General features: G+C 41.4%; 1 protein-coding gene across 1 annotated transcript in view; it reads left to right on the plus strand.

Moving 5' to 3' along the window:
* Positions 1 to 11: 11 nt before the first annotated feature.
* LOC116942718 (uncharacterized) overlaps positions 12 to 25344 on the plus strand; it is a 77839-nt gene continuing 52506 nt past the window's right edge. Inside the window, exons 1-10 of the mRNA XM_032954997.2 lie at positions 12 to 757; positions 2406 to 2459; positions 7544 to 7597; positions 8746 to 8799; positions 10078 to 10131; positions 11626 to 11679; positions 15397 to 15450; positions 16530 to 16583; positions 19701 to 19754; positions 23330 to 23374. Of these exons, the coding sequence (XP_032810888.2) occupies positions 743 to 757; positions 2406 to 2459; positions 7544 to 7597; positions 8746 to 8799; positions 10078 to 10131; positions 11626 to 11679; positions 15397 to 15450; positions 16530 to 16583; positions 19701 to 19754; positions 23330 to 23374 (492 nt within the window). The 5' untranslated portion in view covers positions 12 to 742. The remainder of the gene's footprint in view (positions 758 to 2405; positions 2460 to 7543; positions 7598 to 8745; positions 8800 to 10077; positions 10132 to 11625; positions 11680 to 15396; positions 15451 to 16529; positions 16584 to 19700; positions 19755 to 23329; positions 23375 to 25344) is intronic.

Genomic DNA, 25344 nt, shown 5'->3' on the forward strand with positions numbered 1-25344 from the left:
GGTGAGCTCTTTTCATTACTTGTACCGATTGATATTTTTTGCTGCATTTTTACCGAAGGTGGGGTTATTATGAAACTCCAACTAACGTTTTATTATTCAATTACATTTTCAACAAATTTGTATTCTCTTTATAAAGGAATGGCAACAAAATGGCGGCTTCAAACCACCGTAGAAAATAATGAAATGACATCGACTTTCTAAACGAATTGGATTTATCCCCGCGTTGATTGTATAGTGTTATCCTTCATTGTCACGGCACATAACCCGAATTAACTGTGCATTAACTGCAGATAGAGCCATGCAGTGAAGTGTGACCTTGTTGAATCTAAACAAGCCACGTTTCCCACAATAGGCTGATGCGTGAGGAATTTGCAACTAACATTGTGAAGGTGACTTCTGCAATAATTTGGTAAAAATGTGATCATTTAACTTTCACGCAAACAGCATATCGGATGTTTGTGTACACAAATATAATTACAACCTTTGTAAATCCATTGCTGTGTCATTCGTTGGGGTCATTTTTTTGTTTGTTTATCATACTTCAACCACGCTGGTCAGTGTGGGTTTGGTGACGGCTGTTGTTTTGTTTTACTTAATGTGATCAGCAAAGCAATACGTGAATGTGTTCCAGCAGTCAGTGACCTGAATCCTATCTCCACGACAGTGCAAGGAAATACAGGCATTGGTGGGAACACTTCGTGAACCGTGTCAATGTCCGGCAGGGAGTCCTGGTCCCTATGGCATGCGAGGATTCAAGGTGACTGCCTGTGCACGTGAGACAACGTTAAAAAGTTTTACGTAAAAAAAAAAAAGCATGAATTGTGAAAGTTCTGTAGGGATGCTATGGATTGCTGCACGCTTATTGTGAATCACGGAGGAGCTCTAGTGGATTTTTTTGGGTTGTGCTGTGCGTTGTCTGGCATGCTGTCCGACGCTTCGCTCCGTAACGTATTCGCGAACTAGACACTAAATTGATTTTCTCGAAGGCACAACCGTTATAAAGCACAGTTGAGAAGGCCTACACAAGAAGAGGAGTTCTCAACTACAATCCAATCCTGGGATCAATTTGTTACATTGAACTCAATGTCTTCAAGATCGTCTATGGACTCGCATGTGCACCTACCCCCTCTGTCCTCTTATCTCACTCTCCTCCCCTCCGTGCACTCTCTGCTCCAGTGACCAAGGCCTTCTGTCGAAGCCCACAGTCAATCTTTGATCAGTGGCAGGTCGATAATTTCCTCTGCTGCCCCTGAGATGTGGAACTCACTTCCTCCAACCATCCATGCCATTAGCTCCCCACTCCCTGTCCATGTCCAGCCTCAAGACCTTCCTTATTTTTCTTCTGCCTATAACTGACTGCAATTACCGGCGAAACGTCGTACTCGAATTGTAAATGTTGTGGGTTTACTCTCCAACACACCGGTGTGCTGAACGAGTAACTAATTGGCACGTTTTGTTTACGTGACAAACCTTACTAATTGGCTGTGCCGGGTGGTGGCGGGTTTAACGACACATTTATATTTACAGAATCTATGCAATAAAAACTTCTTATGGATATTGGTCGCGAAAGCTTACTATTAAACTGACTGTGCCTGTCCATGTAGCAGAGATATGTTTCTGTACAGCATCTTGAGATGTGGTCGCATTTAGATACTGTATACGTTTAAAAAAAATGCATTGTATTGGGCATTGATTTAAAATACGAAGGTATTGAAAATAAATGCAGAACGTATACATTTTCATTGATATTTCATATCATCATTCCCCAGCATTCTTACCAGCAGAGTTTCATTCCATGGAATATACGCAGAACATATCTACCTGTACTTAAAAAAAGTCATTGACTCAACGTACATTCGTATCTTAAAGAAAATCAATATCCGTACAATATTGTTCACAATTCCTTTCGGACTCTTGTGGGAGTTGAGTTTATTTTTAAATGACGTACACAATTATTTCGTGAGTGTCTTTTTTTAAACAACACAGTGTTAAAGTGCAGCTGGGGCACTAAGTAAAATAAATAAATGTCGAAGGCTCGGTCCTTCAAAAATGAATACATTACACACGACCACATTTATTTGTGTTTGCAGAGAGAGAGAGAGAGTCTTCCTGCAATGAATAACGCTGCTTTTTTTTTTTATTCCAAACCTAACGTCTTCATTCTCACCACAGTCCAATCCACTCTTGCCTGAGCAGAGCATAGTGGCACCCCTATCAAAATGAAAAACCGTCAAAAAACAATGCCTCTATTTTTCAACAGCAGAAAAAAACGAGAGAGAGAGAGAGAGACTTGCTGTAGCTGTCACAGGAGACGTTAAGCTTTCGTTGGAAGCACTTGCTGCTGATTGATTCGCTGCTGAAGTGTGCCCTGCTGGAGCCCGGGTGTCTGTGTCATTGCTTGACAGGGGCACAAGGGGCACAAGGGCGAGAGAGGAGACCCCGGTGCCGATGGCAAGCCGGTGAGTACGCCGGGCAGGGAGACACACACAACGCCAGCGCCTCACCGCGCCCGGTGCACGAGAGACAAACACGAGACACAAACGGCGCTCATGCACGGAGTGGCGTTCGAGCGCTTGCATGAAGGCCGCTGCATGTGTGTCGTGGTGGTGGTGGTGGTGGCTTTTAAAAGTAGAACGTCGTTGGCAGTATCTGTAGAGCATCAGACAAAAAATGGTACTATTGATAAATAAATAAATACAGGTGTTAAGATGTTAATATTTGTATTTATGCCAGAAAGAGCAAGCCTACTTTTATCATCTTGACACTGGCAAAAAGGGTCCCGTAGATATTTGTAATATTGCCCTGGCGGTGGTGCACAAGCAAAATAACAACTCAATTAATTTGCCAACAACACAGAGCTCTAAAGCAGAAAGATATATATGTAAAACGGGCTATATATTTTGGGCAATATCACTTATAATCTTCTGCGTCTCTAAGGCTGCCTCTCTTCAGCTGTGAAGTAGGGCCATTTGATTCTTACACACGTGGAGGATGCATTGAATCACGCACACATTATATTAAAAATAATAATGTGTAAATCATGCGCCGGATGTAATTAGTTAATGCAATCCCTGGAACTACGGGAGACCCGACATACACCACAAAAAAAAGATAATTATCGATCTGTGAATAGAATTGCTACTGTAAATTGTGACAATTCATTGCCACCAATCAAGGTGAATCGATATTTGCCTTCAAAGCATGTCGCCAAACACGAGCTTAACTTTGTAACTGTTGTTCACTATATGTAGTATTTATTAATAGAAGACAATTAATTTATTTGTCTATGTGATGGCATCCATGGCTTTAGTAATGGTGACATCTTGATCTCGATCTTGATTTATTAAGCGTGTCGCATAAATCAATAGTAATGTATAAATTAGAAATTGCATACGCAGAGCACAGTGAGCTATAGTAATCGTAAATCCTGGCTGGCTTTACTTGGCTAAAAAAAATAAGCATCAGCGGGGAACAACTATATCATATGTGAGTGTATATCATGCAGTTGTTTGTGATACGGCTACTTTTCAAACTTTTTTTCATAACATCTCAATCATCTGTCTCTAGGTCTGCCTTATCAATTCAATGTGTGTATAATGCAGTATAAGCAACACACTCTCTCTTTTTCTGTGTGCCTCTCTACGCAGATATGCCAAGTTATTACATTGACACAGGGTAGCCTCTTCGAGTTTGTGTGGTATTAGAGTTTGATAATAAATAAGTTTTGCATTTTTTTTATTTAAATGTTAAATTAATGACTTAATGAAACTATTGGCATATTATGACAGAGACACGTGCAGTGTTATATCTTTCACATCGTGCAGCAGATGGGTGACAGCTTTATAATTTGGGAAATTTAAAAATAATGAAGCCCGCTTTGCTGAATTCCTTTGTGTAACATGGATTGTATTGGCTCTTCATTGCAGTGCCAGTGTTCATATAAATAGCACACAACATTCAACGATGAACAAAGCAAGATATTACATAATATACTTGTACGCTATCACAATGAGCCAGAAACCAATACTGTATTGCAAAAAAATATTCATGTCAATTATATAGAGAGGAACGCCTAATTGGGTATCAAGACCAGCAAAAGTGGACGCAGGGCATTAGATTTAGTTCTGCCCTTGTGCCTCTCAGTACCTGCAGGAATTGTATCTGGGACCACAAGTTGATCAAGTCAATCAATCACCAAAAAATTGTAATAAACGATTATTTTCTGGTCAATCATTCGAGCCCCTTGAAAAAATTTAGCCACCCCGACATTCTGCCTACCAAAAGTAGGAATCCCCATAAATACGACGTGCAGCATGGCGCAGGCAATGATGATGATGACCCCACTAATGCCCATCATGTTATCAATTCCCCGCCAGTGGCACGTGTGGTGACAGAGGTCAGAGTGGGTCACATGGAGCGGTCACAAAGTCACTTCGTACGTGCTGGTTGTCTGTGGAGTTCTGAGTTTAGAAATCCACAGGAGCGCCCAGGGAGTCACCCTCAGTGACTTCGCTGCTATGCATCACAAAACAATCATCTGCACCTCTGTCGATGCCCAATTGTAGCGCGATATTACTCATCCTCTATAGGATGGCATCTGAGGTGGGTTTATATAAACTCACGCACGCTTGTGAGTAAGACTCAACAATGTCATCTCCTCCGAGCCACCTCGTTCCACACCTACTACACCTCGGAAGCCCCAGTCTTGCCACTCTTTCAAGTAATAACCAAACTCGAACCTACTTAGCATCTGATTAAACGAGGCAAATTCATATAAGTCTCCGTTCATACGGTAAGAAGCTGACGAATGTCATTCTCGAAGATGGGTGTACATGACATCCTTATAGCAGCTGTTGGCAAAGCTCCAGGTTGGTGTTTGTTCATGACATCGATGCTTTATGCTGCAGAGGTGTGATTAATAGACCAGCCCAGTGGGCCACTATTATAAGAGTGAATGCCCCTGGAGACTCCCTCTCCGTATTGCTGCACGTACACGTGTGTACCCCCTTAACCGCTTGTGTCGTGACTGCAACATAAACACGTGCAGTGGATTTAAAAACTCATGCTGCGCAGGAGATGTTGTTCATTTGTAACCTGGATGTGTTGGCAGTTTGTTTTTGCCATCGTGCATTTTGAACCCAAGAGGTTGTTTTTCATGAATTCAGTCATGTTTTAAAACCTGGAATGTGTTGTTATATAGATATACACATACGTTCCAATGGTGGTAATGTATGTAATTTTGTCCATGGGTCATAGCAGATATCAATACCATGTCAGATAGCACAACTTTATTAGTTTTTTTTGGCTCAACATGACTTGACAACCCATACATTTCATATGGTTATCACCCATAATGCACTGTTATTTGCCCACATAGAGAAATTGGAAGCACTGAGGTGAAGCCACCTCAGGTGGTACTGGCAAGTGAAATTCATGGTTTTGGTCCATGGACTAATTGTTGCGGTAGCTCTTTACAGCAGGTAGCATCAGTAAAAAGCCACTTTAAGCGGACACAACACATTTAATGTTATGATGAAGTTGGTGATTAAATACACATGGCCCGTATAGGTGTTCCTGCACACGGAAAGCTCGTTTGCTCATGTAACAGGAAAAATAAATGCTGTAAAATGTGTAGGGTGTTTTGCATATTTTTATATTATTATAAAAAAATATATATGAAGCGTGCATTTTAAATCTAGGTGTGTATTAAAAGTAATTAGGGATTGTGATCACGTTTATCCACATTATATTTGTATTTGTTTTAGGAGCTGATTTGGTTGATTAATGTATGTAAATATAGTTCATATATTAAAATATTATCAACTGAATCCAATTTATAGCATTGTATCATATTTATATATTGCTCATTTTTTGTAAAATATTACAACAATGTTACACATAAAACCATATGCGTGCCCACAGGAGGTGGTCCAGTGGTTAAGGATCAGCCACTGCTTCGAATCAGGGTTCAAATCCATGCAGCTACCCATAAAATCTAATAAAGTTTTCGCATAATTTGAAAACATTTCTAGTTCTAAAAGTTAAACACAGTCTATATAAAATAGACTTTTTGTTTGATATTTTTTGTGGATAAGAGGTCACTTAATACCTCTCAGATGTCGTTCTGGGATATCATCTTCCACAGTCCATTCTCTAACATGTTAAATTTCGATTTAAAGCTTTCGTGACTGCAAGGATTCATCTTCTTTGGTTCTTTCGGTAAAGTCACGTAGAATGAGAATAAAATAATAAATTGATAAAATAAAATAACACAATAATATTCTCACGACGTTTCTGCCACAACACAAGCGGCCTTCATCAGGTGAAGGGACGAGACTGTCTGGTAGGACAGCGCTGGAGTGAAAAAAGCCACGTTCTAACATGTTGTTATGCGCTGCTTTGCGAAAGTTCGTAACGGACAAGTTGTTGCTTTTCGCTATGGCAATCGCAAATTGTAATAATGTTGTGGGAAAGCGACCAAAAAATTCCCATTTCAAATATTAACTCATTTCGCGAAACAAACTAGACTTGTCACATGTGAGTAACGTGTTTAGTGTTTTTCATGGAGGGAAAATGATTTAGCACCCTACACGGACCACTATAAAAGTGATTGTTACGTAAAAGCTGACTAATTCGGTACTGACGTTGGGTTTAATTCCTGTAGTGGTACGCAATGAAATGTTCCCTTTTGTGACAAATCCATCACTCCAAACATGGCTCGCGCACCTGCAAGGCTGCATGAGAGCAGCTGTAGCTTCTCGAGCGCAACAAAGGCCATTCAACGGCGCCGCATGTACCAAGGTCTTGGATTCATCATCTTCATCATCATCATCATTATAATCGGCCATGATCAATCTACTGCTGGATGAAGGCCTCCCGAGCCGCTGTGATCTTTGTACAATTCTGCGATGTAACGATCTGCTTTGTCAATTCAACACGTAGACTTTCACGACTGATCCGATTCATAATTATTTTTTTTAGTCAGATTGTGTGAGGTACATGCCAATGTGTGTCGTACACCCTCCTCCAGCTGACCATTTGAATCGTGAGTTATTTGGCTGTGTCGGGTGCAGGAAGGTGGTATGACACACATTGGCATTTTACTCGTGTGGCAACCAAAAATTCAACTGTCGGTTATCCACCTCGTAGGGTGACGTGAGCTGACTTCATTGCTCTGTCTCCTCGGTGGAGGTCCCCTCGAATGCGTTCCATTCTCCGATCCTTGGCTGACACTGCATAACTCTTCCTGACATTTGGCCTGCATCATCTCTTCCAGTGAAATATATCCTGGCCAAAACCTCCGATTAGCACGATTGCCTACGTACGGTGCAAAGGAAGTTCAACATACTGTACATGCATGCATTAAAAGTCACTTTTCTTACATTTTAATTTCGTCTTTAACTTGCACATGGTTCCTAATGCACTGTATCCAATTGAACTCATTTTTGAGGGGTTGGGATATTTTTTTTATTTAATTCACACATCGACCATTTAATTGAAATGTAATTACACTATGTTTGTCTGTCATCTTTCAAAATGACAGGGCATACGTGGCGAGCCTGGTTTCCCCGGGGCAACAGGGCCTCAAGGACCCCAGGTGCCAATGAAAGTCTTGATCTCATCTTCAACAGCTCCGTGTTGTTTAATTACATTTGCTTTGGAAAGTGCCAACTCCAATTTCCGTATTTAATTAAAAATATTAATATGAAAATATGTATCATTCGAGGCCAGGTAAGTTTTTTTTGCTTTGTTTTGAATTGCATCCGCACTGTTGCTAAAAATGCGTGGCACGTTTACCCTGGCCGAATGAGGAAATTGTTGCGTTGAATTTATGATTAAATAAGGTGTCATTGTTGTCGCGTTAGTTCGTATCCCCATTTATTACCAACTTACATAATGCGTACCTGGTGCTGATGATTGAAAAGTGCATTGCAGATTATGGTTTCATAAGCCACACTTAGCTGGGACTGTTATATAAAATACTAAGTTATAAGTATTTCTATAACTTGCTTTTGGAAGTGTCTGTTTCAAATCCTTTGTAATATATAAAATGAAACACGCTCCCACGTGATTTGGAGTACTAGGTATTGGAAGACTTAATATTAACAGTTTCATCAAGAGGGAACTCCAAAATGGATTGAAGTTCTTATCTTATCCAATTTAAGCACACGTCTCAGCAATGATAACATTATATCAGTCAGTTACTACCGTTAGTGTGTTTGATACATTCACATATCATAAAAGCGGCATTTACTTAATAATAAAATATTCTATGATGTAACTTGTATTGGCAAAATCCGGATACACGCACACTGCTTGAAAACAAGACCAAGTGTGCTTTTATCAGAAGTTTCTCTTCACTTTTCCTCCACCAGTGCAATGTAAGCACGTGTTACTTCTATGGGAAATGTGCTTATATCCAGCTTCCAATATACAAGCCATATTGAATGGGAAATGTTTACACCAATTGATAGGTGCTTAAAAACACTTATCGTTGGATGTTTATCGATACAGTTTTATATTTATTTGGTGCTGAGCTTATACGAGTTGATGAATTTCTCTGGTATGTATGTTGAATTTCTTTCGCACCATGCGTAGCCAACCGTGCTAATCAGAGGTGCGGGGCAAGGACAAAACACTAAACACTAAACGCAGTTCTAAAGAAATTAGTTAATGATCAAGTGTTAACGATGAGCGTGTGGACTTCTCATTTATATTCTAAGTGTGGGTTTCCTCTCGTGTCAGGGTCCTCTTGGGATTCGAGGGATTTCGGGAAGAGAAGGAGAAAAGGGAGACCCGGTAAGGCTACTTCACGTCATAATCCCCGTGGTCATATGTATATGGCTAACAAATGTACAATCTACGTTATGGCACTGTTGAATCAATTTGCAGCAATGCCTAGCATAATAAAAAAAGAATGTCTACTCACCTGTGAACTCTTATGCTAACTGAACCTTGCAAAACCCACATGGTGGCATTCAAGACACTAATTATTTGTGTTGCAGCCCATTCGGTCGTTAAATATTCTATAATAATGGTCAAGGTATGAGGATTTTAAGTGGGATTCGTGGGATTTCGGGAAGGGAAGGAGAAAAGAGGGACCCGGTAAGCCTCCTTCTCGTCATAATCTCCGTGGTAATATTCATATGGCCAACAAATGTACAATCTACGTAAAGCACTGTTGAATTAATTTGCAGCAGTGCCTAGCGTAATAAAATACTGTCTACTCATCCGTTCACTCTGATTCTCCGATCAGCATGGTTGGCTACGTACGGTGCGAAATAAGTTCAACATACACACACCACATACCTTACCAAACAAAAAAAAACCCCGCGGTGGCATATATGATACTCTTTTTTTCTGCATCCCAGTCGGTCGTATTTACATTCTCAAATAATGATCAAGATAGTGCTTTCACAGAGGCCACCCAGGCCCACAGAGCAAACCTTACCTGCCACGGCATGCCCCCACGCGCCTTGCAGCCCACACCTGCGCGTGGAGGGGGGGGGGGGCAGTGCTTGTGTGGCAGCACAGGTGTGGGTTTACACGAACGTGCCTCGTTTCATACAAGAGGGGAACTCGAGGACTCTCACCCCTATGGTTAACTGGCGTGAAAGCCTTCACAGCAGTCATATTCGTGGGCCATCGGTCAAAATCCGCGGGACGTCGCTGCGGCAAATTCCCATGAAGTGGATATTTCTGTGACCCGCCGCCGCTCCGTTGCGGAGGCAAATTGTGAAGCGAGCAACAGCGGCGCTCTTTAAGGCTGTTTTTTTTTATATATATAATGAAAATTTTAATTTCAAAACCTGTCATTTCAAGACCCTCCATGCAGATTTTAAATATTACCGAGTGGTGTTAAAATGCCGTCACCTCCCTCCTAAAGGAGATTGCTGCAACGGAGGCGAGAGTGCTTCGAAGGTGACATTTAACGGGGGCTTTGATTGACATTTGTTTAAACCTATTGCTTGAAAAGTGTATTTCCTGGCGGCGAAGACAGTTTACATTTTGCTAGCGGTGTAAGGGATTTCGAGGTCTCAACTTATTTTTTCATAAAAATGCACCTTCACATTCCAGGGCAGTCGAGGGGGACCCGGGCTCCCTGGGGCAGCTGGACTCAAGGGACACAGGGTAAGGCAGCAACCACATCCCTAAGCATTACACTGCATTCCCGCATTATCGCTTAGGGCATAATCTGCAGTCATGTTTACGATACGTTATAATTAACTGACAACGCAAAGTAATTTTTTTTTATGACAAGGCTGAAGGGCCCAGCCGGTGGCACATGGGGGAATGATGAATCAATGAGATAGATTGTGGGAGCTCAACTTTGCTCGGTAATTCTGTAAAAAAATTGCATAATCGTATCTAAAAATAAATAACTCAGTTCCTTGAATGCTACCGGGGTAGTGTCATCTCAGTGCTGAGCCAGGACGATTCCCTGTTGGCTAAACTGTCACAGACAAAGTTTCTGGCAGATCGAAGATAAATTAATATTGTGTTTACACTCTTGAACTGCTACCCGCCATGCTTGAAGAGGCACTGCGATTTGTACGTTAAAATAGTGTTAAAAGTACGGTCTTATAGGTTGGATAGAGTTACGTCTTAAGTGTAAGCTTTGCGGATGGCAGTGGCAAATCGTAAGGTTGACAATTATTCATAGGAAAAATAAACGTGAAAGCAGCAGAGGTTAATGTTTAGAATGAGAAGCCTGTTTTGAATGTTGCCATCATCAAGGTGGACGGTGCAATTCATCATTCGTAGGCGCTTCATTCATGGCTGCTGTGACATTTCGTTGACCGGCAGTTTGTGCGCGGTGGGGTAAAGCGTGGGGACTCCCAGCTCTTCTAAGAGGTCTGACCAGCTTGGTAGAGTAGGCAAAACACCTTCTGGGGGGTAGCGTGGTGGGGGGGGGGGGCTCTGGCACTCCACTAACGTGGAAGCCCCTTCCCGCCAGCAGTGGTGAGAGTAAGCAATTGCAGGGCTTTCGCCTTTGCATTTTACTTTTGACAGCTGCTGTCGTGAACCTGGAATGTCCCGTGCATTATGTTGAGCAATGCATGAACGAGATCTCAATTGTTTTGAGGAGTGAAAGCCGAAAGGTGCCATTGGACGTGAAAACCGGACTTTTAGGAATGTTCTACAGTGGCATACCTACAAATGCGTTTTTTTTCCCCAAGGCCGTTTAGTGTACGAAACGTCTGTACATGCGATGTACAGACTTATGACATGTATATATGGCACATTTTTACATGCTATGCATATATGACTTTGGCCACAGTCGTAGATTGTGCCGTATGTGTGGTTAAGCTATGCACAACTTGTAAAAAAAAATCAATTGGACCGTGTCTCACAACACTGCAAACGTTATGATCAATACATGCCAAGAACATCAAGACTACAATATATTCGTTTATGTAATTTTACGTAATTATTTGAACAAGAAGTACTCGTTAAGCAGATTAACATCGACGTTTCTAAATGTTATCTCAGGATGCGCAATTGGAATACTGCCGCCTCTGCTTCTGTAGATTCTGTTTGCTTTTCCTTTGATCAGAATCGATTCTGCTGATTGATTGCATATGGGTGCTTCTTTTGAGATAATCGTTGAAGGCGTTTTGACAGGGTGTGCAGGGGCCAGTGGGTGAACCTGGAATAGGAGGCCCACCAGGGAGGAAGGTCTGTATGTTATCTGTCTGTATGTTATATGTCTGTCTGTATGTTATCTGTCTGTATGTTATCTGTCTGTATGTTATATGTCTGTCTGTATGTTATCTGTCTGTATGTTATCTGTCTGTCTGTATGTTATATGTCTGTCTGTATGTTATCTGTCTGTATGTTATCTGTCTGTATGTCTGTTATCTGTCTGTATGTTATCTGTCTGTATGTTATCTGTCTGTCTGTATGTTATCTGTCTGTATGTCTGTTATCTGTCTGTCTGTATGTTATCTGTCTGTATGTTATCTGTCTGTCTGTATGTTATCTGTCTGTATGTTATCTGTCTGTCTGTATGTTATCTGTCTGTATGTTATCTGTCTGTGTGTATGTTATCTGCCTGTCTGTATGTTATCTGTCTGTATGTTATCTGTCTGTCTGTATGTTATCTGTCTGTCTGTTATCTGTTTTTCTGTATGTTATCTGTCTGTCTGTATGTTATCTGTCTGTCTGTATGTTATCTGTCTGTATGTCTGTTATCTGTCTGTCTGTATGTTATCTGTCTGTGTGTATGTTATCTGTCTGTCTGTATGTTATCTGTCTGTCGGTCTGTCTGTATGTTATCTGTCTGCATGTTATCTGTCTGTCTGTCTGTATGTTATCTGTCTGTCTGTCTGTATGTTATCTGTCTGCATGTTATCTGTCTTTCTGTATGTTATCTATCTGTCTGTCTGTATGTTATCTGTCTGTCTGGTATGCTATCTGTCTGTCTGCATGTTTTCTGTCTGTATGTTATCTGTCTGTATGTAATCTGTCTGTATGTATGTTATCTGTCTGTCTGTATGTTATCTGTCTGTCTGTATGTTATCTGTCTGTCTGCATGTTTTCTGTCTGTATGTTATCTGTCTGTCTGTATGTTATCAGTCTGTCTGTTATCTGTCTGTCTGTATGTCATCTGTCTGTTTGTATGTTATATGTCTGTCGGTATGTTATCTGTCTGTCTGTATGTTATATGTCTGTCTGTATGTTATCTGTCTGTCTGTATGTTATATGTCTGTCTGTATGTTATCTGTCTGTCTGTTATCTGTTTGTCTGTATGTTATCTGTCTGTCTGTATGTCATCTGTCTGTTTGTATGTTATATGTCTGTCTGTATGTTATCTGTCTGTCTGTATGTTATATGTCTGTCTGTATGTTATCTGTCTGTCTGTATGTTATATGTCTGTCTATATGTTATCTGTCTGTCTCTATGTTATATATCTGTCTGTTAGCTGTCTGTCTGTTATCTGTCTGTCTGTATGTTATCTGTTTGTCTGTATGTTATATGTCTGTCTGTATGTTATATGTCTGTCTGTATGTTATCTGTATGTTTGTATGCTATCTGTATGTATGTATGTTATCTGTCTGTCTGTATATTATCTGTTCGTCTGTATGTTATCTGTCTGTGTGTATGTTATCTGTCTGTCTGTATGTTATCTGTCTGTATGTTATCTGTCTGTCTCTATGTTATCTGTCTGTATGTATGTTATCTGTCTGTATGTTTGTTATCTGTCTGTCTGTATGTTATCTGTCTGTATATTATCTGTCTGTATGTCTGTATGTTATCTGTCTGTACGTTATCTGTCAGTATGTATGTATGTTATCTGTCTGTATGTGATCTGTCTATATGTTATCTGTCTGTCTCTATGTTATCTGTCTGTCTGTATGTATGTTATCTGTCTGTATGTTATCTGTCTGTCTGCATGTTATCTGTTTGTATGTTATCTGTCTGTATGTTATCTGTCTGTCTGTATGCTATCTGTCTGTCTGTATGTTATCTGTATGTCTGTATGTTATTAGCTCTCTCGTGCGCTTTCGCGTTGTTGCACAAGTTGTTCTGAGAGCACACCCGGGGAGCTATATTGCACAACTGCGAACGTACGTATGTATGCATGTACGTTGAGCTTCTTTCGCACCGTACGTAGCCAAACGTGCTAATCGGAGGTGCGATGGAAAGGACAAACTTAACACAAAAATCAGTTCCAAAGAGACGACTTTTCAATTATGTAAAAGTGCATTGCCCCACTGGCTTCCTAATATTGGAAGGAAGAGCGTTCCAGATGGCCGCAGAAGTGCATCTGAAAGCGCGCGATGCGGTGACCGTCTTTGTTTGATGGCTTAACAAAAGCCGCCGCTGCGAGGATGACCACCGGAGTGTCACGTGATGGTTCAGGCTCCTTGACGAGATTAGCGAGGTTATTGTGGTTCATTCGTGGCAAGCACTTTGTGTGTAATGCGTGCGACCTTAAAATGTATTCGTTCAGCGGTATGCACATCATTTGCTCCGTGATGGATTCGATCATCATCATCATTAAAGTTGCCCTGTCTATCCTGCTAATATTTAATAGAATTCTCAGAACATTATTTCCAAATCTTTTTTTTTCATGAAATCGCATTCACCCAATCGCCACAGATATTCTTAATAATGATCATTTGCAACCCCTTTGTGAATGGATTTTTCGACCATAACTCACCACCCTGGCCAGGGCAGGTTGGTGAAGAGGCACCCAAGACCAGTTTCGTGATGTCACTTGCCACTAATCTCAGCTGTGGCCTAGGAATCAAACTGTGGTTGCTCCAGGTTCACAGCACTATCACAGTACACTGACCACTGGAAAAATAACCCACTGCACCCAATGTTTGTAATACTGTTAGCAATAAGGGAATGTGAAAAAGGGAGGTTCCGTCATTAATAGACTATTTTAATTATGCCGCAAATCATGCCGGAGTGCCATCTCCTATGTAGAGGATCCAGTGACTTAAGAGGATGTTTATAATTCATGCCTAGAGGGTAGTGCACCTCAGCGAGTTTTGTCTTTTGAGCACCATTAAGCTCCTTAATTAAATGTCGGTGAGAATCGAAAACTTTGCAACGCCTGGAGTGTCACGTTAGCATACGATTGTTCATGCCTCAAGCCCTTCCTCTTTCTTACAGAACGGTGGTGGTGTTGATTGATTACACCTGGCCTAATCGCGTTAAATTGTGCAGGATTTGTGCTCGCGTCGTGTTTTTGTCAAGGGACGAAATACCATAACAGATGACCTCTGCGATAGATTGTTAAGCTTTACGTGACGTCACCATCGGCTCAATTATGAAGATGGTCAGATCTACATAATCGTACTTCTGTTCATCACGCCACGAACAAAAATGTAACATTTTCTCACCATTCAGCTAACTGGCCTCATCGATTCGTTATATCCAGCAGAATTTGTATCAGCAAGCAAACTCTCTACCTGCTGGACCTTTGGGTCAACTGTAAACAAGTCTTGAGGCTCTGTAAGGCCTCCCTGGTAAAATAATTGGCATTTTGCTGGGAAAAAGGTGTATTATTGTTATTATTTTTTACCAGACTGAAGCTTGTAAAACAAATACTGTTGAGTTGCCAGAAAATGATTGGCATCATCACTGCCTTCATTCTGCACTGTTGTGGAGCATTATGGGTATTACACATATGCTAATAAAATACACTTCCATTCGTTCTACACACACATACACACATAAATGTATTTCCGTGTATCTCTGGCCACGACAGTTATATTATTTAGCCCACCTCCCGATTGGCCTTTCGGACTAATTATATAACATGTCATCTTATAAATAGTGTAAAGTCTACATGATTAGTTATGCTCAAAGGTGATATTAATCCGGAAGTTATTATTTCAGTGAAGCAATTTAGTGCTGTCTGCTACCTCTGCTGTGCAGGGGGAACCCGGTTCAAAAGGCAGTCCAGGCCTCCCTGGTCTCCTAGGGTCAAAGGTGAGCAAGTTGTCTTGTACATCCATCATTTGCACGTTCTTGCACCTACACGGAGCAAGAGGCCATCATCTAAAGAAATACATGATGGAGAGGATGATTTATGGAAAATTAAGGAGAGGGTGGCAGAATATGGGTTGGGTGGACGGTGCGAGAGTGATGCTTCAGATGACTGCGGTGGATGCACTGAAGCGAGCGCAAGATCGTGAGCGATGGAAACGGATCGTGCTCAATGCCACGTCCGCTGAGAACACTTAGAGTTCTGGATGTCGAAGATGACACCTGCATGGTGTTTTACAAGCCATCTCCTATGAAACTGGATTCAATTAGTGAATTCCCCGCAAGCGGCTTAGTGTACTGTCACGAGAATTTAATTGAATCAACACACATCGCAAGTGGGCGAAATGGAAAGTCCTGCAGCCCATGCTAAATGCCCTGTCCCCTCTGTAGATACATCGCAGCATAGGATTAGGAACCCTTATGAAAAGTGCCAGTATTCATATTTGGTGTTCTTAAAAGTGCAAGTATGGCATATCATTGTATACTGGCCCATTTCGTCTACATCACATACTGTAAAATGAGCTTGTTAATGACGCAGGTGGCATGGCCTTTACATGTTCCGCATATACTATATGACGTTGTATTGCAGCCAGTAATGGTATAATTTAAACAAAAAAAAACATTGCTGAGGAAGGCAATGGGGGTGCCACCTCGCCTCTCCTTTTCTAGATACAGTATGGCTCAAGATTCCGAGGATTGAGCGTGGTGTTCAGGATTTATTTTTTCTCTCTCCATGAATTGCAGTTGCTGAGCGCAGGACCCACACGCCCAAAAAATGCCAAGCGGACAGCAATAAACACCGTTGAATGTGTGACAAGAGGCGGTGTGGGGAAACTAACATCAGATGAGATGGGGGATCCTGAGCCATAGACCTATCTCGGGCACACAACTTGAGATGATTTTATATATCTAAATGTGTTCTAACATTTGCTGTATGGTGAATAAGGTCTGAGTTTTGTTGTTGCTGACAATGTTGCTCTCTAGGTTTATATTGCAATAGCTCGTTGTTTAATTAATGCTAGGGCTACCCAGGAGAAGATGGACGGAATGGTTTACCAGGCCTCAATGGACTTAAGGTGAGATTATCATCATCATTATAATTATTTTTATTTTTCCCAAAGTTATTACTTCAGGCACCTGACGACAACTTTAACATTTATGGAGAGCAAAAGAAGGTCACCTGTGTCCTTGAGATCAAGCGATTGTATTGTGGATAAACTGCTGTTGGGCCCAAGCAGCTCGTGCCATGATTGGTTGTAATCTGCTGGTAACTGATGAATAAATAGTCAAGGTAAAGTAGGAGCCGTCAGAGCTGCTATTGCTCATAGAACCTTATCCACGGCCCTCGATTGTATCTCGCTGCGTCAACATTGACCACTGTGGGCAGTGGTCCATTCTGGTGCACTGCATTTCTCAGTGACGTAAAATCTTTTACGGAATTACAGCATTTGGTTTTGTGGCTTCAAATAACAGCTCAGTGGCTCTGTTGATTGTGGTCTAGACACTCAGTGTTAAAATACCTGTTACAATGAAAAATAACCCCACCACTTTATGTCACACAAACAATAAGCATTCTGGGGGCAATGCCACTTCTTGAGAGCAATAAGCAGGAAGAGAAACATCAGCGTCACATGTTTACCAGTCTTTTGATAACTTTGTGAGAATAATGTTTTTGACACTGTTGTCCGTACTTAGATGTCAGAATCAGCATTTTTATACTGGAGGAATCCGATGAGCTATTAAGCTCTTTGTCACAGATCTAGGAGGAGGCGAGAAAGCGAGCTCATGCATTTAATTAGTCTCACATCGCGTCTGGTCTACACGGTAGCCGTTTATATCGTCAACACATTTTGTGTGCACAGACCCACACGTGCGGTTGATGCTGTGAGAGAAGGAGGTGGTTAGCATTAGGGGTTAAACAAGTGAGCAGCAGTGGAGTGAAAATAATTGGCGTTGACTGCATGGGCCTTCAGTGGCACCAATTTCCTACCGCCGCTACTCGAGCACATTCCGCGAATGCCAATCAACAGCAGTCCACACGATGCCGTGGGCAAATATATATATAGTTTTATTTTCTTCAGTTTAACAATTAACCCCCCTTAGCTTCCGCACTAAATGGAGCGTCACAATGCATCAGAGGGCGATCGCAGAGTCAACACCCGCAAGTTCACGTCGGAGAAACGCTATATTGAAGAATAAATTGTCGACGTTACGCATTTACGCGACGTTTTGTAGGCACGGGGCGGGGTGCGGGCGGGTGGGGGTGGCCATGCATTTGCGTTTGGACAGTCGTGCACCATTCCCCCCCTCGTGAGCCCACACTTTGTCACGTTTCACACGGCGGTGGAGTTGATCAGCAACGTTAATTTTGTCCGTGCAGAGGTTGGTGATCGAGCCACTGGGCCACTTAAGCCCGGCGTGGTTGAGATTGGTGAGCGCAGCAGGCACCGTGGGCCGCTGTCTCTGTCGTGCCGTAGATGGTTGCAATTGCTCCGTGCTCAATTGCAATCCGCTCTATGCCAATAATTTTCTGGCAAGTCAGCAGGCTTTGTTTCACAAGCTTCACTCTGCTAAAACTAACAATGATAACAAAATGAAGTAAAGGAGGTGAGCCTTTGCGCTTTAAGAATTCAACTTCACTCAAATTTGGAGAAGATGTGCAATTTCTGTAGATTCAAGGGGAAAATCTCAGTACAGGCAGCAAAGTCGCCGCAAGTTTGGCTCAAGCGACTCAGCTGCTTGAGAGACGGCGTCTTGAAAGAGCGGTGGTTACTGTGTCGACCAGAGAAGATAGTTCTCAGGAATTACCCTCGGCCCACTGTGCGATGTGTGATCTCAGTGGAAGGATGCGCGTGTCGTCCAAACGTCCGTCTCGCTAAGTCGCATTCGAACTCACAGGAACCAAACGTAGCAACCGTGACAAAATGTCGAAGGATCGCCGGGCAATCATCAGGTAATCGTCCTCAGCGGACGGACTACACGACTGAGATGGCTGCACGCGTGCGGACGCTTTTCGATGCGACGTAAATGTCGCCATTGCTTGCTGTGGACGAGGTTGAAGCCGGGGGGGTTCTTCTTTGTTTATGCAACGCAATTTAAGTGCTTTGTTTATGCCATCGTGAAGACGCCGCCGCCACCGCCGCCGCGGTTACTCACGGCAAGAGAGGCCTATGAGAGTGCAATCTCTCACGGAGGCAGCCAGCCTGCCGCGCCCCCCCCCCCCCCCCCCAACGAATAATTTTTCTCCACCTGGCCACTTTGATTTGTGGCTCCTAATCACTTGTCGCGCCTGCACACGCACGTCAGCGTTACCCCCCTGCCAAATCGCCACCCCCCAACACACACCCCCGCACACCCACTCATCATTCAGCGCCCAATAACTGGAGTTGACCGAATGGCACCAAAGCCATTCTGCACATCCCAAAGCAAATCTATAAAGCCCTCTTAAAAAATGTGGGACAATTACGTTGAAATATTTCAGATTATGATGAAGATACATTGAAACTGCTCAAAATTTTTGTCAGAAAAAAATATTTCTTTACTACTTTGAGATATATATTTTTTCTCTTTTTTTAACTTAGCAAACTTTCACGTAATAAATGACTATGTAAATCGGTTGAGCTGTCTCCATGGAAGTGTCTGCACGCCAGCACGCTCGTGAAGCAAACAAAAAATACTTTCAATAAAAAATACTGTTTCCAAAGTGTTTCATGAAGCCCAAAAAATATTTGTAAGTACAACATAACAAGGTAAGCATAGAACTACAACTGAATAAATGTTCACGTCACTTTTGTTTTTCAGCGCTGAGCTGTATTTACCATGTAAATGGCCTGCGTATTATATTTCGTGACACATTTTTTTATGCAATGCTATTTCCGTGAGAATAGAAAGCTCTGCCAATGTTTTATTGCTCACAAAGGCGTTATGACATTTATTTCAGCATGCTGCAAATGCAGTCCTTCTCAATTACAAACTGAGCACACAAGGAATACGACATGAAAGGATGTGGATATAAAACAAGCACAATTTGCATTTTGATAGCGAAAGTGAAAAAAAAAGAACCCACATTCAAACGCTGCCCTACCATTGTTATAGACGCGCAGACATGTGGCGGCGAGTGCCGATATCAAATTAAAAAAAAAACAGGACAAAAATCCCGAATGTGAATTTGGATATTGTTTGTTGTCAAACAGGGAGAAGCGGGAACGCCGGGGTATCCTGGAATGAGAGGCGAGCCTGGAAGAACGGTAACCACCTTCCCTTTGAATTGTGCTCGTGACCGTGCATTGCAGTCCGCCCGCATGGTCATATTTCGCTCCATATTGCCGCTGGTTCCTGCTCTGTTAAATCTACAATCATAACAGTGGGCAAACAAAAATATAAAACCTCCGCGAAAACGCGGTGCATGGACGGCCTTACCGCAATGCAGTGGATGTCTCGCATGACTTATATGGCAACCTTGTAATATTGAACTCTTTGTGCCTTACAACTGCCCTTATTGAGACTTGGGTACTGGGTTGACATGTACTCGGATGCCTAAACACCCCCATGCTATTGTATACTGCTCACATAAAGCACTGGGCCATTTCTGCCTTATCTTTTTTTCTGGCTACTGGGGGTTCGTATACAACATAACCGAACAATGAATACTTTTAAGGTCAAAATATGAAGGTTAAATCAACTTGTGAAATGTGATGAAAACAAAAAAGGGATGACATTCAGCAGACAGGCACCAATCAAGAACTTTATTATTTTTGCTTTTAGCCGACTTCAAAGGTCACTGACTGCTGGTTTTGACAGGGAAACATTTTCATAATGATATTGTATCCTGTGCACTTCAATTCAGGAAAGCATTTTGAAACACAATGTGAAGAGCCATTGTCTCTGCCCCTGAAGCTTTCTGCAATATACTGTAGAGTACATGGTAATTATAAACAAATATTGAATTTGTCCATATACTATAATTCCACACGAATACATGCTAATTGTTATAATTGTAATGGTAATGTGCATATGCATTCTTGGGTTTACATGCAAACATTTGCACTCGTTTGTGTCTAACGATAATATATTTCCCCTCTTTAATATGAATTGAAATGAGTATAGATGTAGATGCAGCCTCGCGGTTGCTTTATTCGTGACTATTTATTTCGATTCCTGTTTACCCAGGAAAGCCCCATTGAGTCTCAAGATGCTTTTTCAAGACGGTTCTTAAAAGGTTTCCCCTGTGAGGGGGGCGATGCTACCGCTGTGCAATTACAATCGAGTAACATTTTAAGCATTGGGATGTTGGGTTTTTTTTGTGCACCAGTTATATTGTATTTTTTTTTTATTAGCCATGTAAAGAAATCAGAGAATCCAGAGAAAACGCGTGCATAACAGGGGAAGAGCATGCAAATGGCCACATAGAAAGACACCCGAGTTGGGAATTGAACCCAGAGGCTTCTTGTCGTGTTACCACCCTGCCATCGTGTTATCAGAAGAGCTCTCCACTCGCATGAGCTCTAGAGACCCCCTCTAGATGCATACGAATGCACACACATAGTAAAACAAACTATTAATATTGTATAATGTTTCGTGCATACCAATACACTCGTTCAGCTATTGTTTTCTTTGCATTTGTTAAGTACATTTGCACACGCATACATGCACACACAGCTGAACAAATGGCTTTATTTCTTGCGAACACAAACTGGTCATTGTATAAAAGCATACAGTGTATGATTTATCACAGATGCAAAAACACATCTTAAACTGCAGGGGACAGAATATGCGGTATATAGGTGCTCAATATTGTTTCATGATCGTTATCATTGCCCATCCATGTCCATACATTACGATATCAAGCAAACTGTCAAATTGTATACAAAATACACACGTTTTCTTGTCAGATGCAGTTACATTTTCCTCAACAAAAGCCCCACGTCAAATGCCATGTGCCGAGTCAATTGTGTTTTTTTTGTTGAATATATATTTACTTAATAGTTCTGCCTAGAAACTGAAATAATTGGAGACTAATTGTTCCAATGCGTTCTCGAATGCTGCAGAGGTAAATTCCAGAGGCAAGAGCAGTCAGTGAAAAGTGCAATTGCGTTAAGGGAATCTCAACGTGCTCCAACGTTGAGGTTTAACAACTGGGGCCCCCTCAAAAAGCCGCAATGTGCAGGAATTCGTGGAGAGAGTAGGCACGTATCGTCGAAATAGTTTTTTTTTAAATAAAATCGTTCGGATTGTTTAACCAACCGTTTTCTCATGCACTACTCCACGTTGCTGTTGTTGAACACTATTGTTTCAACGAATAACGATTGAATGGCTTTAACTAATCATACAATATTTCGAATGGCTACAAAAAACACACACTTGTGTCAGTTTTAAGTCATGCGTAACAACTTAAAACAATAGTTTCAGATGGTGGAAAATTATATTTTTCTATCTCTCGCTCTCCTTTTGCCCTGTAATTGCCATTGTGTAGTTGCAGTATCAATGTGCATGCCTTAAGATGTGTGTTATTGTTATTTTACGGGAAATGGCTTTTCATGGCCATTCAACTTTTTGGACAGTTTCAATATCTTATTCCGTTAAAGGAGGGTGAGATGAAGTTGCTGTCGACACACCTTATTCAAGCATTCAAAAACATATGGGATGAAATGCTTGACCATATTGTTAAACAACAAAAAAAATCCACCTTCCCCTTACGTTTAATGAATTCCAAAAGCAATTGGCCATAAAGTTCGGGACTGGCCTGTGTTGGTAGACAGGTCAGTTGTAGTTTCAGCTCACAAGTCCTAACTTGTTTTTATGCACCACGAGCATTGTATGTTTTGCACATGTGTGCTTCTCCCCACAGATGATGAATGATGGAAAAATAACACCTACGCTAAGCCAGGGTTTATCTATGCCAGTTGTTCGGCATGCTTCAACAACACACAACACAGGCTTTTGTGACGTGTGTGCATGTGTGTGTGTGAACTACAGCTTATAAGGAGACAAAATGTTTGGACAGAAAAAATGTACAACAGTATTTCCTTTGTTATTCGCTACATTGCATTCATAAATTAATCACATGTATGCCAAATTAATATATAAAACAAGTATACTTTATAGTCTGGAACTTAATGAGCTAAAAGGTTAAAACAAGTTAACCCTCCTCCAGTTTGTTATTTTTGTTTACCAAACACAAACAAATTGTATTATATGAATGGTGTTAATAGTATACTTGTTTTATACATTACAATCAGAAATGGCAGGAAATATTGGTCAACTAGATGTGAAATATCTTGACTTCATCGTGCCAAAACAGCTTTGAGTGGAAATTTGTTGAGGCTTGACAAAAAAAAACCCCATTAATGTGGTTTGGATTCAGTTGGAAAATTATTTAGGTGCAAGCCAATTATTGCGAATTCATACACAAAGGGAGTAGATATTATGAATTTAAAAAAATTATTTTAACAATTCCTACATGCTTGACAATCATGGCATTTTTTAATTGAATTGAATTACTTTATAGTCTGGAACTTAATGAGCTAAAAGGTTGAAACAAGTTAACCCTCCTCCAGTTTGTTATTTTTGTTTACCAAACACAAAACAAATTGTATTTGTATATATGGAAGGCGAATTGCTGCAATTACATTAATGATACATTCCTTGACACTTCCCATTGCAAATTGGACAATGAGTCTTTTTGCTTCGGGTGTGGCAGTGACTTTAATTTGAAGGAGACTGGGGTGAAAACACGCGCCTCTCCTATGTACGTCGAGTGTTTTTTCGCACCGTTACGTAGCCAACCGCGCTAATCGGAGGTGCCTCTCGTCACTGATTGCAGGGACCATCCGGAACTCAAGGACAAATGGGGACACTGGGCCACAAGGTACCGCCAGTGTAATGCCGCCGCGGAAGTGGTGCTGGTGGTGCAGCATCCGGTTCTCGTTTTGGTCAACATTCTTCCACTTCATAATAAAGGTTTTTGGGTTAGATCGCGTTTATTTATAAATGTGTCGTAACCCTCCACCACCCGACACGGCCAATCAGCAAAAAAAGTGTCACGTTGACAAAAGACAAATAATTCACTACTTCAGCCCACCGGTGTGTTGAAGAGTTAATCCACATTTACAGTTTGAGTACGACGTTTCGCTGGTAAATACTTCCAGCATCATCGGGCAATTCGCCAGAATGGTAAAGCCCTCGCTTGCTCCCGGTTTTATATAGAGCAGCACGGTGACGTCATCACTTAACTCATCAGGTGCAGTGATTAGAGGCGGAGGGGGGGGTAATGTAATTATATAATCGATTAGTAATCAGTCATTGGTTATGATTAGTAATGAGTTGTAGATTAGTAATTCTTTAAATCAAAATGTAATGTGTATTATTTAATAATACGCTTCCAGGCCGCACTAAGCCGGTAGCTGTCAGAGCGATTAAAGTTATTCTTGTTCCTCTCAATTTCAATGGATTCTCTAATTAGTCTTTGCCAGTAATAATTAGTTTTACACACCACTGCAACATTGTCAAAATCAATTGAGTGTCCTTGTTGACAAGCATGTTCTGCCACTGCCGACAGTTGTGTTTGAGATAATTTAATATTTCTCTGATGTTCTTTTAGTCTTACGCTGATGTTACGTCCCGTCTGCCCAATGTAGCAGCTGCCACATGAACAATTAATCCGATATACACCTTCTGTTGATAGTTTAGGTAATGCGTCTTTAGTGCAAGATACTAGTTTTTGAATTTTGTGTACTGTACCAAATCTTACTGTAATGTTTTGCTTTTGCAAAACGCGGGCTAATTTGTCAGTTACTCCTGAGATATATGGAATTTTTATTGTTTTAACAATCTGGTCGCTTTCAGTAGTATTGCTTTGCGATCGTGATTTGGCATTCAGTGCTCTGTTAATTTGAGCATTATTGTAGCCATTCTGTCGTAGTGCGTCTTTAACGTGTTTAATCTCTCTCACTAGACTCTCACCATCTGACACCGTTTTCGCCCGATGTACGAGCGTCTTGATAAGAGAGGATTTTTGAGCTGGATGATGATGTGATTCTGCATTCAGATAGGCATCAGTGTGCGTTTGCTTTCTGTAAACGCTGTGTGTTATTTTACCGTTTAGGCCATGTCCAAGCAAAATATCTAGGAATGGGAGTGTGTTATTCACCTCCATTTCCATGGTGAACTGGATGGCCGGGTTTTGTGCATTGAGATGATTTAGAAAATCATTAAGTGTATCTTTACCATGTGGCCAGACAACCAAAGTGTCATCCACATACCTAAACTAAAACCGGGAGCAAGCGAGGGCTTTACCATTCTGGCGAATTGCCCGATGATGCTGGAAGTATTTACCAGCGAAACGTCGTACTCAAACTGTAAATGTGGATTAACTCTTCAACACACCGGTGGGCTGAAGTAGTGAATTATTTGTCTTTTGTCAACGTGACACTTTTTTTTGCTGATTGGCCGTGTCGGGTGGTGGAGGGTTACGACACATTTATAAATAAACGCGATCTAACCCAAAAACCTTTATTATGAATAATATTGGTCGCGAAAGCCTACGTGTTAAATTCTTCCACTTCCGAGCATTCGTCCCAATCGTTGGGATCACGTTTTCCAAGTCCCCCTCTCTCTCTCTCTCTTTTTCCCCACGGTCTTCGAATCCTAGCCATGTCCTATTTTGTTTTAAATAAAAAAGGCCTTTTTGTTTTTTTTATTTCAGTCAACGATGACTGTGAGTGAGTGGAAATCAAAGCTTGACGATGACTACAGCTGTCAACCAAAGACGAAAGAGTGACGAGACAACATTATTTCACCTTGAGTAAAGATGCATACTAAGCTAATTTTGTAAAGCTA

Source organism: Petromyzon marinus, chromosome 15 (genome assembly GCF_048934315.1).
Source record: "Petromyzon marinus isolate PM22_M1 ecotype Great Lakes invasive population chromosome 15, UKy_Petmar_22M1.pri1.0, whole genome shotgun sequence".
Classification (NCBI taxonomy): domain Eukaryota; kingdom Metazoa; phylum Chordata; class Hyperoartia; order Petromyzontiformes; family Petromyzontidae; genus Petromyzon; species Petromyzon marinus.